At 45.9% G+C, this 16,720-nt stretch overlaps 1 protein-coding gene across 1 annotated transcript in view; it reads left to right on the top strand.

The window, feature by feature from the left end:
• Positions 1-16,720, top strand: part of CREBB (CREB binding protein) — a 158,632-nt gene that overhangs the window by 125,823 nt on the left and 16,089 nt on the right. Inside the window, 5 exon segments of the mRNA XM_011717621.2 lie at positions 2,799-2,879; positions 5,245-5,301; positions 8,883-8,960; positions 9,280-9,347; positions 16,024-16,174. Coding sequence (XP_011715923.2) covers positions 2,799-2,879; positions 5,245-5,301; positions 8,883-8,960; positions 9,280-9,347; positions 16,024-16,174 — 435 coding nt within the window.

Raw genomic sequence — 16,720 nt, 5'->3', positions numbered from 1 at the left:
TGCTGTCTGTTCTGTGTGCTTTCTTCATCTCTCAGAACAGTAATAAAGTGAAGCCACGGGCCCCTCTTCCTCCCCTTCTTAAACATGAACAGGCTAAATTGTCCATTTCTCCAGCAGTTTTGGGGCAGACAAGGAGTCTGTTGACATGCTTTGCCTCCCCGGTTCTGATCCTTGGATTTTCCAGGATGAGAGTCAGTCATACAGGAAGAGCCTCAGTTTCCCAGCCACCGCAAGCGTTGCCATTCCACCACCAGTGTCTCCCTCTGTGTCACTTTCCTCGGTGGGAAAAGATAGGTTTATGGTCCTTTTTTCCTGGATGTTACTGGGCTTGCTGTCCTTGAATAGAAGCAAAGAATTTCTCCAGGATTTTAAAACCATTTAGACTCACCTGTGATTACGATGGGAGTTTCATTTCAGAATGTCTTGAACCGTCCCTTCTAGCTGGCCATAGTGCTGTGTGTTTGATTGTTAACATGAATGGAGCACTCAATTTGGAGTTTTACTTATAAAAGGGAAGTATTGGGGATTGAGGGAATGTCTTTTTTGCATATCGTTTTGGTTGCCACTGAATTGGTTTATAGTTTCTGTACTTTAATTCCTTCTTGCCAGTGATGACCATGCCCTCCTGCACATGGAAGTTCTTCTCCATACAGGATTTTAGGATATTTACAAAATAGTGAATGGCCAGAATATTGCTGTAGTTCATTCAGGAAAAAAAAAAATACATATTTAAAGAAAAACATTAATCTGCCTGTTCCCTGTCAAGAGTTTTAAATCCTGACATAATTTATTAGTTGAGTTAGTCCCAAATAAATTAGTCCCAGCAAGAAACCTTCATTAATCCAGTGAATCTGTCATGTTCCTCATCAACCAAAGGCAAAAAAAATGGCTCATCTTGAGATGTTGTGCATGCTCTGAAGTTGTATGCTTTAAAATGTGCTGTGTGTGTGGGGTTAGTGAAATACAGCAGACAAAATGCTCAGTATATTGAATTAAGATTAGATTTGGGACTTGTGGGGGACCTGTCCTAGTGGTGGTGAACTGGCCACACGGTGGCCCACACCTCAGTCTCCTGTAGCCGTGTGAATGCGCAAGTGAGTGAGACTGCAGCTGCCGTGTCCCGTTCTGCACTTGGTGGTTCAGCCTGGCGCTCGAGTCCTGTCGCACTGTTTTTAATACTAATCCTTCCTGGCATCTCGTAGACATAGTTTTGAGCACTAAACCGCATTCGTGCTGCCGTTGCTACCTGACACTCATTCTTCTCGCTTGTGTGATCCACCTCCGCCCGCTTGTTTATTTTTACGGTATTCTTGTGTACTCGTGTCGTTTTATGCAGCATCAGCCTGCATTTCTGTTGATTTCTCATTTATGTTCTTTCCAAACATTTAGTAGTTTTTATTTTAATTGTTCGTATTTGATAGCTTGAGCCCAGGCTCTATATTGTCTTACAAGAAATTGGGGTGATGGATAATTTCTCAAATGCAGATTGTTCTTTAAAGATTAACTCTAAATTCACTTAACTTGGATTGCCCCCAAGTCAGAACAGTCATTGGCTAAGTCTCTCCGATTGATGGATGATTGGTCCCAGTACCAAAAATGTCACATCAAAGCTTAGAATTGAATTTTCAAAGATTGTTCATGGATTTACATATATTGTATTTCTTATACAATATATCACATTTCTTACTCTGTATATTCATATTGATAAATGGGTGGAAAGTCTTTGACCCTGACTGCATTTATGTTAAATGTTTGTCTAGAATATGGATTTGGTTTCATTTGTATTGTAACACAATTAACTGAATGATTAACATGAAAAAAAAAAAAAACAGGAAAAAATTAAAATCAGTTCTGTAGGCCGGGCACGGTGGCTCAAGCCTGTAATCCCAGCACTTTGGGAGGCCGAGACGGGCGGATCACGAGGTCAGGAGATCGAGACCATCCTGGCTAATATGGTGAAACCCCGTCTCTACTAAAAATACAAAAAACTAGCCGGGCGAGGTGGTGGGCGCCTGTAGTCCCAGCTACTCGGGAGGCTGAGGCAGGAGAATGGCGTAAACCCGGGAGGCGGAGCCTGCAGTGAGCTGAGATCCGGCCACTGCACTCCAGCCTGGGCGACAAAGCGAGACTCCGTCTCAAAAAAAATAAAATAAAATAAAATAAAATCAGTTCTGGGTGCTCAGCATTTTCATGCATTTAAAGATCTGGCTTAATACCGGAAATAAAATCTCTGAATTGCTGTCAAGCATAAATTTTCCATTTTGAAAAATAAAGCTATTTCAGTTTAAATTGCTTTTTTAAGGCCTTTTGTCAGACTGTTTTGTTCAAGTAAATTTTTCCATCTCAAACCCTAGAGTTATATTTTACTTTCTCTGAGTAAGAACAAAATTCAGATTCCTAAATTTGGGCTCCATGCAATTCTAGTATTAACAACTCCTTGAAAACATTTGCCTCTTGGAGCCGGACCGAGCCTGTCGTTGTTAGTGATGATGGCCTGTGATGTGTGCAATGAGACCGAATGCTAATCAATGCTTTGCCTTGGCTTTCTGCTCTGTGTTGTCTTGGTGTCTGCGTCTTACCTCTGTGTCTGTGCTATTTGTTCCCTTCCTTGTTCTCTAATCCTGCCTTTCCCCACCTGCCCCCTGTTCCTTTCATTGTCCTCACTGACCCATCAATCAACCAACAACGCCCCCCCTTCGTCGTGGTGCTCTGCCCTGCTCTGATTGGTGGCTTCGTTGCTTGGGTGGCTGTGTGTTATGATGGACCAGTTCACCCAAGTATGGCCTTCTTGCTGACAGGTATCATTTCTGTGAGAAGTGTTTCACAGAGATCCAGGGCGAGAATGTGACCCTGGGTGACGACCCTTCACAGCCCCAGACGTAAGTACCGTCCTGTCATTTTTTCTGGGGTGAGGGAGGGTGACCTTAAATTGTTTTTTCCTCTTACCAATGACTGTAAGGAAAGTACCACTGCCATTTTGACTTTCATGCAATGTTTTTTGGTTTTTTGTTTTTGAGACAGGTTTTCATTCTGTCACCTGAGTGGTGTGCAGTGGCACTATCTCAACTCGTTCAAGCAATCCTCCTTTCTCAGCCTCTCAAGTAGCTGGGATTACAGGGGCACGCCACCATACCCAGCTAATTTTTTGTATTTTTTGTAGAGACGAGGTCTCGCCATGTTGCCCAAGCTGGTCTTAAACTCCTACACTGAAGCACAATCCACCTGCCTGGGCCTTCCAAAGGCTGAGATTACAGTGTGTAGTGTTGTGGGGTTTGTTTCATATTAATTATGCTCGCATTTAATTTGAATATGTGTATACATACACATTTACACTGAAAAATGTGTTTTGGCTGAACCACAGTGCCACTTCTGCCTTTATCATTCAAGGCAGTGGTACTATGGCTTACCACTGTAGACCACTGCTCTCTCTTGACCTTGGTTTGTCTTTTCTTGTAAAATAATTGGTTTTTCCTAGTTGTTGTCAACTTCCATTTTGGGGAATTATAAATTTTCTTTATTTTAATTTTTATTTTTTTAAATGGGGTCTCACTGTGTTATCCAGGCTGGTCTCGAGCTCTTGGCCTCAAGCAGTCCTCCTGCCTTGGCCTTCCAAAGTGCTGGGACCACCATGCCCGACCGTGTAAATTTTCAGTTATACCTGAGAAACCAGGTAGCCCCATTAACAGAACTGGCAGTAGCAAAAAATGAGTTTGGTGTACATGCCCTGCCCTTTACATGTAGTTTATCTCTACTTAAACCTGCATCCTTTCAGTTGCTGAGCTCTAATGCAGATTAATGGATTCCAGTACCCCCCCTTTTTTTTTTTTTTTTTTTTTTTTTTTTTTTTTTTTTTTGAGACGGAGTCTCGCTGTGTCGCCCAGGCTGGAGTGCAGTGGCCGGATCTCAGCTCACTGCAAGCTCTGCCTCCCGGGTTTTTACGCCATTCTCCTGCCTCAGCCTCCCGAGTAGCCGGGACTACAGGCGCCCGCCACCTTGCCCGGCTAGTTTTTTGTATTTTTTAGTAGAGACGGGGTTTCACCGTGTTAGCCAGGATGGTCTCGAACTCCTGACCTCGTGATCCGCCCGTCTCGGCCTCCCAAAGTGCTGGGATTACAGGCTTGAGCCACCGCGCCCGGCCCAGTACCCCATTTTTTGGCCTAAAGTATAAATGTGTCTCCTTCCCTCACTAGTGCGTTCTTTACCTATTGTTTATCGGCTCCAAAGTGGACAGGTATGACTTTGTTAGTTCATTCCTGCACAGGATTAAACTTTTATTTCCAGTATTTATTATCCAGCAGTTACCTTCGAGTGATAGAATGGCGTGTGTGTGGCAAGAAAAAGCAAATGCACAAATTGTGTTATCAACTCATTTCTATGCTTGAAATATCTAAAAACCTGCGAGCCACCCACCGCATCTGCCCAGGTCTACCATTCCCTCTTTTCGTCAGACTGAGTTCCCTAGTCTTCCATGATTCCTAGCACCCTACCCACAGTGTGACTTCCCCCAACAGAAAGGAAGGCTTTGCCACAAGAGCGGTTTCCAAGCAGTGTAGGCACTTACGCTTTACCATTTTCTTTGTTCAAATGCAGGAAAAAACCTAACTTGTAAGACATACAAACCAAAGTGACTGAAATTCTACATTTTTAATTTATTTCCCTTGTCATCTTAATTCTCTTTAGTAGTGTGATTAATAATTGGATTGTTGCTTGAGCAACATAGTGAGACCCCCATCTCTACAAAAAATGAAAAAAACTTAACAGGTCGTGGTGGTTTGTATCTGTAGTCCCAGCTACTTAGAACCGGGGTGAGTTTGAATTCAGCCTGGGCAACATAATGAGACGCCCATCTCCACAAAAAATCAAAAAATTAGCCAGTCGTGGTGGTGCATTCCTATAGTCCCAGCTACCCAGGAGGATCACTTGAGCCTTGGAGGTTAAGGCTGCAGTGAGCCATGATCGCGGCACTGCACTCCAGCCTGAGCAGCAGAGCAAGACCCTGTCTCTGAAAAAAAAGAAAGAAAAGAAAAGAAATGGTAATGGAATATGTGGAAAAAGAAATTGTAGTGTTCTGAGAAATTAAATTTTCTGTTCATTCCGTTATTATATGTACTTGAGATTTTAAAGGACCATCATGTCTTTTTGTTTGAAGAACTAGTTACAAAATCACATTCCAGAGACCCTATAGTTTATACTCAACAGATAAATTTTAGTTAATACAACATGTTTTCTTTTTTTAAAAACAAGGACAATTTCAAAGGATCAGTTTGAAAAGAAGAAAAATGATACCTTAGACCCCGAACCGTAAGTATATAGCTATTTCTTTTTTACTTTTAATTTTGGTATGAAATTGGTAAAGTTACTCCTTATGGAGTGGGTTGTGGGTAAAAACATTGGAAAGATGTTGCAATAAGTGGAATTTCTGGTGTGAGGTTATCTTTTAGATACAGATTCTTTTTAAACTTAAAATATGTATGTCTCTGTAACATGTTCTCTTAATTACTGGATTTTAGCAATGATAAAATTAAATAGATGTTTCAGTTCTATGAAAACCTCTCTAATAATTTGGTCATGGGTGTCTTTAAGAAGCCATTTAGTATGAATCTTTAGAGACCAAAGGTAGGAATATTTGGTGGGATAGTACTAGTAGTATCATTTAAAGGGAAATACCAGAAAGAAAATCTCTTGGAAACTGCTTTCTCAAATAATGTAAAGCTTGGTGCATGTTCTTGCCATTGTTAAGCACTTTCTACAGTGATGAATGAGAGTGTTGCATTTGCTAACCTTGCTTCATAACAGCCCCTAAAGAGATGCAGAATTTCTTCAGTGTGGTAGCCTCTTCCCAGGTCTCCAGTGTAAAGTTCTGAGGGCACTCCAAATTGGCATGGCGATACTGGCTATTTTTTTCCCCACGGTGAGCACAGGCTCCAGGAGCATTGGCTGCTTGGGAAATGTGGGCTGTGACTCAGCCAAAGCAAGAAACAGATCCTGCTCTCCCTATCCTGACCCTCTCACTCCAGGGAAGCCAGTGGCTAGAGTGGCAGGCACAGATTTTTACCCAGGCCACCTCTGGAAACCTAGCTTGACTTTCAGCAGGTTATTTCATCTCTCCCAGCACCTGGTACACAGACAGGATGATGATGTGAAATCCTAGAGCTGTAGTCTTGGTGAGACGGCAGGGCAGAGCGCCCACCCCTCTCGTGACCAGCAGATCGTTTTTCCTGACTTTCTACCTTTCTTTTCACATTGTGTCTTTCTCTCCGTGGCTTTATAGTTTCATTATGATTTATATCTACTTCTCTTTTCCACCCCACCCCCCGAGATGAGTGTTGCTCTGTCCCCCAGGCTGTAGAGCAGTAGCACGATCTCGGCTCACTGCAACCTCCGCCTCCCGGGTTCAAGCAGTTCTCTGCCTTGGCCTCCCGAGTGGCTGGGATTACCAGCCCAGCTAATTTTTTTGTGTTTTTAGTAGAGATGGGGTTTCACCATCTTGACCAGGCTGGTCTTGAACTCCTGACCTCGTGATCCACCCATCTCGGCCTCCCAGAGTGCTGGGATTACAGGCGCGAGCTACTGTGCCTGGCCGACTTATATCTACTTTTTAATTTCAAAATATATTACATTCAAGTAGTAGGTGCCAGGCAGAGGGAATACATGGATGGGTAAAGGGGTCTCCTTCTTCATGCTGGTTGTAGTCTAGAGAGACAGCTGGGTAATGGCACAGCCTGCAGCAGGAGACAGTGCAAGTGAGTCCCAGACAGAAGGGACCCCGCCTGGGCAGAGCGGCATCATCACAGTTGGGCCTGGTTTCCTGGACAAGGTGATACTTGTGTTGAAGCTGCAGAGCATTCTAGAAACAAAGACATGAAAGAACACAGGTTGCTCAATAAAACTACAAGTCCCCTAGAGTGGGTGGTTGGTAGGCAGAGATTAACTTCGTGAAGGGCCATTTCACTGTCTCTTGACAATAGACTTTATCCTATAATGTGCTGAGGAGGTTTTGAAGAATAGCATTGGTTCTAATGTAGGAAGGTCACCCTTGGTCTATGAGGTGAATTGATCAGAAGAGGAAAGACATTGTTCTCTAGTAGAGAAATTAGTTAAGAGACACAAAGCAGCAGGAGGCAAGAAACTGAAACCCTAATTAAAGCAAGAGTTTTCGGAGCCAGGCAGGGGGGCTTGCTGGCGGGCTGAGGGAAGGGGAGCCACCTAGTTGGCCAATAATAATTGGGAGTGAGAGAAAGGGGGAAATTCAAAATGGATGTCATGGGGTCTAGAATACAGTGTTTTGTTTGGATTTTGTTTGTTTGTTGTTTTTGAAACAGGGTCTTGCTGTGTCACCCAGGCTGGAGTGCAGTGGTGCAATCATAGCTCACTGCAGCCACAACCTCCCAGACTCAAACATCCTCCCAGCTCAGCCTCCTAAGTAACTGGGACTACAGGCACACACCACCATGCCCAGCTAATTTTTTAATTTTTTGTAGAGATGGGATCTCCATATTTTACCCAGGCTGGTCTTAAACTCCCGGTAAAACAATCCTTCCACCTCAGCCTCTCCACATGCTAGAATTACACGTGTGAGCCACTGTACCTGGCCCAAGTGTAGTTTTGGGGGGCACTCCTTTTCCCTGACATGGGAGGGAATAGTTGAGAGCAGGGGACCTTTGGAGACGGCACAGGAGTTGAGGAAGTTCTTAGCCCCAACCTTGGAAATTCTTAGCATAAGGGAAGAGCTCAGTGACTGGGTTTTCAAAGACAGGGCTTGTGGAGGACAGCACTGGAGGAAATGAGTGCAGATTCAGAGCAGCTGCCACGTGGAAGGCAGAGGGAGCCAGATGGAGCTGGGTTGTCAGAGAGTGCCACGGGACCGTGAACGGGTGCCGCCATGGTTTCACAGTTTTGTGTGTGTGTCTTTTCTTTCCCTCCAGCAGACTGGGCAGAGAAGCCTGATGAGGGTAGACCCATGGCTAAGGGCTTGCATAGCACGTGCAGTGGACAGATTAAGGGAACAAGGGCAGGGGCAGACTGTAAAGGAGCCATAGCTCAGAACTCAGGAGCACACAGGGAGTCACATTACTCACCAGTCCCTTCAGCCCCTCCTCGGAGGTATGCATTGTGGAGGCAGCAAGGGAGGGAGCTGACAAAAACCAAAGGTCTGACCTCAAGGCATCTTGGCACTTAAGATTCCTGGGTAAGCCAGTTCCTGGAGGTGACGGAGCTCTGGTGAGCCGTGGTTGTGGGCTGCCATAGAACAGTGTGGAGGATTTGTGGGGAATGGGTGGTCCATCCTCTCGCTTCACCAGTATTTACTTGAACAAACCCCTGTCAACTTACCAGTAGGCCTGACACGTTCCACCCTTTTGTAACTGACTCCGAACTGGTGTTTTTGTGCCTCCGGCCTAGCGTGGCTGCTCTGAACTGGCCATGTTTCCCATTAGTATCCTAAACAATTTTAGACTTAAGAGCACATGTTTAGAATGCTAAAAGTATTGTTCTCTATTTTTTAAGTCAGTTTAGGCATGTGAAATCACCTAGAGAAGGCATTGTTCTTGAAAATGTGTAGTAGTGTCAGAAATACCGGCCTGTGAGATATGTATTTGTCACAGCAGTTTTTAAAAATAAAGTTTCCTTTCTGGTTGCAAAGGGAGATTGGGAGAAAAGAGGCATGAAGCACTTGTACAAAGAAAAGAAGAAAGCTTTTTCCTATAGAAGATATCATATGGATGCATTGTAAAATATAGCTGAATCAGCCAACTCATGCATTAATGTCAGCACTACTCAAAGTAACCCAGAGAACAAGGTGTGGATGCACACACAGACATCTACAAGTGACTCCGGTCGTGTGGTTCCGTGTGCTTTAACAGTGCGCCTTCTTTGTCTCCTAGTTTCGTTGATTGCAAGGAGTGTGGCCGGAAGATGCATCAGATTTGTGTTCTGCACTATGATATCATTTGGCCTTCAGGGTAAGTAGTTTCCCCTGGCCTGGAGGGCATTTCTACACAGAGCCAATGGTGGGGCAGTTGCAGTGGCTACTGCATCTCATTCATTGTTGTCAGCAAGAATTCAGCAATTAAGAGAGATGGCAGTTGGTTCTAAATTTAAGTTCTAAGTGTTTGTCTGCTTTAGGAATTGTGGCATCAAAGCAATCTGCCTCTTCACTCTTTAATTTTATAATAATAATGTGATTTAAACTGCCAGCAAAATATCTGAATGCTGCATTTTGTTGGTTTGACAATTTACATCATTATATACAGTCTCATCATACCACTATTATTTTTGCAGTTTTGTGTGCGACAACTGCTTGAAGAAAACTGGCAGACCTCGAAAAGAAAACAAATTCAGTGCTAAGAGTAAGTTTGGGGAAGCTTTCTGTTTCCTGGACTGCACATTTTAGAAACTTGTAGAAATTGTCCCCATTGTCCTTTGGTTCCTCTTAACACATGGTTTTGAGGTTTGGCTGTCAAAGATTTTTGTGAGTTTTTTCCCCAGTACTTTGTATTTTTCTTGTCTCATCCTTAAGGAGAGCCAGGCCAGTCATGAGGGTGAGAACGCAAGAATGTTCTTCAGGGGCTTCACTGAGAATAGGCAGCACAGCTGTGAGTCCCTGAAGTCTGTGTTTCTCAGAATGGTCATCTCAGCCACGGGACTACTGAGCACGGGGCTTGGAGCAGGACTGGCAGCCTTGGGCTGTGGATCTTCACCGAGTGTAAAACCTCTCAGTCCACCCTTAAAGGGAATATTTAGCTTGATTGTTATTCAGCTTTTATGATCCAGTGCATGTTTTAGATGAAAGGTTAGGTGTACAGTAAACTTTGTAAGTTCTCAGAGAAAATTTGTCAACAAATTATTCTCAAGTGGCTTAGACCTAAGACCCCTCACCCCTCGTGCGTGCATGTGTACACACTGGGGTAGTGTTGGCCAGCCCTGTCTAACCCTGGGCCCTTTGTGGGCTGTCATGGGTCCGTCCCGTGGGTGCTGGGTTCTGCTACAGTGGAGCATGAGCCATGACCCCTCGGAACCAGCTGCCACCCTGGGAGTAGGAGCCTGGCCTGCATGTGGACTGGCTGGACATGTTACTGCAGCTGGTGGTGCCTGTGCAGAAATAGAACAACCTGTTACTGCTAGAAGTAACTTTGCATGAGTAGACTTTCTTTTTTTTAATTTGAGACAGTCTTGCTCTGTCGCCAGGCTGGAGTGCAGTGCTGCAATCTCAGCTCACTGCAACTTCCGCCTCCCGGGTTCAAGTGATTCTCCTGCCTCAGCCTCCCGAGTAGCTGGGACTACAGGCGCCCGCCACCGTGCCCAGCTAATTTTTGTATTTTTACTAGAGACGGGGTTTCACCATGTTGGGTTGGCCAGGATGTTCTCAATCTCTTGACCTTGTGATCTGCCCGCCTCAGCCTCCCCAAGTGCTGGGATTACAGCCGTTAGCTACCGCACCCGGCTCACTTTTTTATTTTTTTAAAGACCGCATTGTTTTCAAAAGTTTATGATTATTTAATCTTTATAATAGAGTCAATTCTCAAGTCTTGGGATGGCCTTCTGCAGCTTGACATGCCAGGCTGTCCTTTTGCTGAGTTAACCAGCAAAACCACACAAGAAGGACAACTGCAGCAGCATTCTAACGTTCACTTGCCTGCTGCTCCCTATAGCTGTCACCTTTCTGTGGCAGGACAGGTGACTGGCATGTTGCTCAGGAGATCCCCAACAGAACCAGGGTCATTTGGGGAGCTCAGAGTAGAAGAGAGATGGAAATGCTGGGATGTACCATGCACTGGGGGAAGGGGAGGAGGAAGCTACCTGTAGACTTGAGACTGAGTCCTAAAGTTCAAACTCTGTTGTTAACCAACATCCAAAGTTATCCTATAGCTTACACTGCCTTTGTTAAATTTTTTGAAATACCACTCATTGATAAACTATCGTAATACTTAGCTCAGTTTCTCATCTAAGCCACTATTGACATTTCAGGCCAGGTAATCCTCTGTTTTGGGGGCTGTCCTGTGCATTATAGGATTTTAGCAGCATCCCTGGCCTCTACTCACTCAGTGCCAGTAACACCTTCCTCACATAATGAAATGACCAACAAATTCATTATGTCTGTCAAAAATGTCTCCAGACATTGCCAGATGTCCCCTGGAGGAGGGGCACAGTTGCTTCCATTTGAGAGGCCCTGCTTCAGAGGATTCATTCTGAATGAGTTCACTAATGCATTTGAGCAAATTGGAAGTTCTTCCCTGGGCCAGAGGCTCAGTAGCCAAAACAGAATTACCCAGAGAGCTAGACCTCCATAGAACAGTCATTGCCTGGAAGAGGCAGGAGGTGACTAGGGGGAATGACACAAGTGGCCCCAGAGCGGGTCCGGTCCCACTCCCACTGCAGCATCCAGAAAGACCCATGGGCATTCGGTGGATGAGCCCAAGATCTAGAAATGGAACATTACAGGAGAAAAGGGCCTAGGAGACTAGAGGTAGCTCTACTCTGTCGGTGTGAGCTTGTGTCAGCACAGGGGTTGTGGTGTGTGTGATCACAGAGTGAAGATATGCTTCCTTAATCTTGCATTGAAAACCACCTCCTTCGCACACACCATACGCAAAATCAAATTCAGGTAGATTAAAAGCGAGAAAAGTAAACAAAACTACAAATGCATTCAGGATAAAAGTAAGATAATAATTTTACTGTGTTGAGTTATGAAAAGCCTTCCTTGAAAAGATACAACCCAGCAATGAGAAAGGAAAAGGCACAAAAGGCCCGTCATGTGCCGTGGATGAAAATGTAAGTTGAATGCCAGAAAGCGAGGGGCACAATTTAAAGTGTTCATTTTTAGATTTAGCAAGTCTACTTTCACACATGTATCCTATAAAAATATTTGCACATATGCATAAAGGCACATACAAGGACATAACTGCAGCAGTGGCAAGGAGTAATGAAAAAGTAGCAACAGCGGCCAAATCAAGTGATAACAGAAAAGGAGGCAGCACCATGAGGAAGGTGGCACTGTGTGCACTGCAGGTAGCATGGCCTGCCCCTAGACCCCTGTGCTGTCTGAGGCCACCTCTGGAGTATGCAGCCATATATGGATCACAGGTGTCAAATAGCGAAGTTACTATGGAAGAGTGTTTGTTTGTTTGTTTTTTGAGACAGAGTCTTGCTCTGTCACACAGACTGGAGTGCAGTGGCGCGATCTCAGTTCACTGCAAGCTCTACCTTCCAGGTTCACGCCATTCTCCTGCCTCAGCCTCCCGAGTAGCTGGGACTACCGGCGCTTGCCAACACACCTGGCTAATTTTTTTTTTTTTTTTTTTTTTTGTATTTTTAGTGGAGGCGGGGTTCCACCGTATTAGCCGGGATGGTCTCCATCTCCTGACCTCATAATCCGCCCACCTCGGCCTCCCAAAGTACTGGGATTTACAGGTGTGAGCCACCATTCCAGGCAGAGTGTGTTTTGTTTTAATATATATACATATGAAAATATGTATTTTCGCCGGGCGCAGTGGCTCACGCCTGTAATCCCAGCACTTCGGGAGGCTGAGGCAGGTGGATCACGAGGTCAGGAGATCGAGACCATCCTGGCTAACACGGTGAAACCCCGTCTCTACTAAAAATGCAAAAAATTAGCCGGGCGCGGTGGTGGGCACCTGTAATCACAGCTACTCGGGAGGCTGAGGCAGGAGAATGGTGTGAACCCTGGAGGCGGAGCTTGCAGTGAGCCGAGATTGCGCCACTGCACTCCAGCATGGGCGACAGAGCGAAACTCCGTCTCAAAAAAAAAAAAAAAAATATGTATTTTCCCCATGAGAAGGTGTATCGCTAAAATTTTTATTTCTGAGTGTGCTGGCTCCTCTACCCCCTACATGTGCCTTCCTGCACACAACACGTTGTTGGTTCTTGGCAGCTGTTTAAATGTCTCTTTACATAGTACAGTTAATTTAGGTGATTTGAAGAAAAAAGTAAAGACCTAATGTAAAAGGTTGATTCTGGCCACTCATGGTGGCTTACGCCTATAATCCCAGCACTTTGGGAGGCTGAGGCGAGAGGATCACTGGAGCCCAGGATGTCGAGGCTACAGTGAACTAAGATCGTGTCATTGCACTCCAGCCTGGGTGACAGAACAAGACCCTGTCTCAAAAAAAAAAAAAAGGTCAATTCCTTCTGTTTGCTGTTTGAAAATGGTAGTGTGTGGGGCCACCCTTTCACATGGGGAAAGAGACAAGATATTGGTGTTTGCTGCAATGTGGCCCTTCTTAGCCGTGTCTAACTTTCTCAGCTGGAAGCCACTTCGTTTGGGAGCAAAACTGGTCAGCAGTAGCACGAGGGTAAGAATGCAATAATGTTCTTCAGGGGCTTTAGTGAGAATAGGTACCATAGCTGTGAGTTCCTGAAGTCTGTGTTTCTCAGAATGGTCATCTCAGCCACGGAACTGCTGAGCACAGAGCTCGGAGCAGGACTCGCAGCCTTCGTGGAGTGTAAAACGTCTCAGTCCACCCTCCCCTACCTTTTTTTTTTCTGAAACGAAGTCTCATTCTGTCACCCAGGCTGGAGTGCAGTGGCGCCATCTCGGCTCACTGCAAGCTCCACCTCCCGGGTTCACGCCATTCTCCTGCCTCAGCCTCCTGGGTAGCTGGGACTACAGGCGCCCGCCGCCACACCTAACTTCTTTTTTCCTTTGTATTTTTTTTTTTTTTTTTTTTTTTTTTTTTGAGACGGAGTCTTGCTCTGTCGCCTGGGCTGGAGTGCAGTGGCCGGATCTCAGCTCACTGCAAGGTCCGCCTCCCGGGTTCACGCCATTCTCCTGCCTCAGCCTCCCGAGTAGCTGGGACTACAGGCGCCCGCCACTGCGCCCGGCTAATTTTTTTCTATTTTTAGTAGAGACGGGGTTTCACCGTGTTAGCCAGGATGGTCTCGAACTCCTGACCTCGTGATCCGCCCGTCTCGGCCTCCCAAAGTGCTGGGATTACAGGCTTGAGCCACCGCGCCCGGCCTTCCTTTGTATTTTTAATAGAGACGGGATTTCACCATGTTGGCCAGGATGGTCTCGATCTCCTTACCTCATGATCCACCCACCTCAGCCTCCCAAAGTGTTGGGATTACAGGCGCGAGCCACCACGCCCAGCCCACCCTCCCCTTATTTTTATAGTTTTGCCAACTTTTACATTTCCGTGGAGTTTTTATTTCTTTGCCATTGTACTTTTTTTTTTTTTTTTTTTTAGAGACAGAATTTTGCCCTTGTTGCGCAGGCTGGAGTGCGATGGCGCGATCTCTGCTCACCGCAACCTCCACCTCCCCGGTTCAAGCGATTCTTCTCCCTCAGCCTGCCAAGTAGCTGGGATTACAGGCATGCGCCACCACGCCTGGCTAATTTTGTATTTTTAGTAGAGACAGGGTTTCTCCATGTTGGTCAGGCTGGTCTTAAACTCCCGACCTCAGGTGATCCGCCTGTCTCAGCCTCCCAAAATTCTGGAATTAAAGGTGTGAGCCATCGTGCCTGGCCTAATTTTACATGTTTAGTGAAGATGGGGTTTCACCATGTTGGCCAGGCTGGTCTGGAACTCCTGACCTCAGGTGATCCATTCACCTCAGCCTCCCAAAGTGCTGGGATTACTGCGCCCAGCTTAATTTTGTATTTTTAGTAGAGATGGGGCTTCTCCGTGTTGGTCAGGCTGGTCTCGAACTCCTGACCTCAGGTGATCCGCCTTCCTTGGCCTCCCAAAGTGCTAGTATTATAGGCGTGAGCCATCACATCCAGTCTAATTTAGCATTGTTAGCAGTGATGGGGTTTCACCATGTTGGCCAGGCTGGTCTGGAACTCCTGACCTCAAGTGATCCATTCGCCTCAGCCTCCCAAAATGCTAGGGTTACAGGCGTGAGCCACCATGCCTGGCTTAATTTTGTATTTTTAGTAGAAACGGGGTTTCTCCATGTTGGTCAGACTGGTCTCGAACTCCCAACCTCAGGTGATCTGCCTGCCTCGGCCTCCCAAAGTGCTGGGATTACAGGCGTGAGCCACTGTGCCCAGCCACATATTTCTTTTCAAATCATTTTTATTCAGGTACAACGTACCCAAAAAGCAGCACCACTGATTTGTTTATTGCAGCAAAATGAAATTTAGAAGTTTGGTCTAAATTTTCCAGCTCACTAAGGAATCTTCTAAAATTCCCAATTTTCCTATTTCTCACTAACATAGGAAATATTTGAAAGCCAGTACAGAAAGAAACGTCTTTTAAAATCTCATTGTCTATAAGTAATCACTAAGAACCTTTTGCAACTTTCCCTTATAGTTTTTTAACCTGTGTATGAGGAGTTCTCTGTACTGATATAATGTCCTGCCACTGGGCAGCTCCTGTGACAGTAGCCACCTGGGGTTGGCCCTGGGTGAGGAGGGGTGCAACAGGGAGGGGAGCCCAGGAAAGGCTGCCCTCATCAAGGATCGGAAACTTCATTCATGCACCACACGAGGCGGTGGCTCAGGGCAGGCTTGGAGGCCAATACTTTGCCGGCTCCTGAGGCACCAGGCAGGCTGTGGCCACAGCTTGATTTGTCAGCCCTAGAACATTCCACGCTCATGTCAGACTCTGTAGTAGGGACTTTCTCCTCAGAGCTGGGCAGGAGGAACCCACTGAGGGTGTGCCATCTCTGCCCTCCAGGGAAAGCAGGAGGCATCTCGTTCTAATAGCAATAGGGAAACATCCCTCTGCACCACCCTAGAGCCCCTGTCAATTTTGGGCCCACCTCTGTAGCTCTTCTGCCCCATACTATTAGCAAAAGATGCAGGTTACCTGGGCACGTAAACAGTTTTCAGGAGTGAAGTGCCTGAGATCCCAGAGTCCACCTTTCCCTTATGTAACACTCCTGTCACAGGACAGATCAGATTTCTTCCATGTTTGGAGAACATTAGTCCTTTAAAATATCAGCCTGTGCTGCAAAGTGGGGTGGATTCTGTAGTCTCAGTCACTGTCTCAGCAGTGCTGCTGAAGCCTTCTCACCTGCTCCTTCTGAAGCCTTCTCACCTGCTCCTTCTGGACTTCCTAGGGCTACAGACCACGAGACTGGGAAACCACTTGGAAGACCGAGTGAACAAATTTTTGCGGCGCCAGAATCACCCTGAAGCCGGGGAGGTTTTTGTCCGAGTGGTGGCCAGCTCAGACAAGACGGTGGAGGTCAAGCCCGGGATGAAGTCACGGTCAGTGTGCCTGCTCTCTACAGTGCTCTGCGAGCAGTCTCCAGTCCCGCTTGCCAGAGCCTGCTCTCTGCAAAGCTCTTGGGTTTGATGTCATCCTTCAAAGACTTTGCAGCAGCAAACGTGTGCAGTAGCTCCCTCAGTCTCGGTTGTCCTGTTTGGGTTTCAGTTACCCGATAACAGTGCAGTAAGCTATTTCAAGAGAGAGAGACCACATAGCATATTACAGTATACTGTTTTTATAATTGTCGTTTTGTTATTACTTATTAATCTCTTGCGGTGCCTAATTTATAAATTAAAATTTTGTCACCAGTACAGATGCATAAGAAAAAACACAGAGGTTGATAACTGTCCACGGTTTCCAGCATCCACTGGTGGTCTTGGAACATACACCCCATGGATAAGGGGGACTGCTGTATATAGCCAGTCCTACTAAGAATTCCGTATTTCATTCACAGTGGTGCAGTTCTCTAGTGAGGGAAACTGGTCAGAAAGCAGGCACTCCCCGCTCCAGGGCTGATTGGCCCATAGGGAGGACTCCAGGCCACG

The sequence above is a fragment of the Macaca nemestrina genome, chromosome 18 (genome assembly GCF_043159975.1).
Source record: "Macaca nemestrina isolate mMacNem1 chromosome 18, mMacNem.hap1, whole genome shotgun sequence".
Classification (NCBI taxonomy): domain Eukaryota; kingdom Metazoa; phylum Chordata; class Mammalia; order Primates; family Cercopithecidae; genus Macaca; species Macaca nemestrina.
The sequence above is the reverse complement of the archived record's forward strand: the minus strand, read 5'-3'. Positions and strand labels throughout refer to the sequence as shown.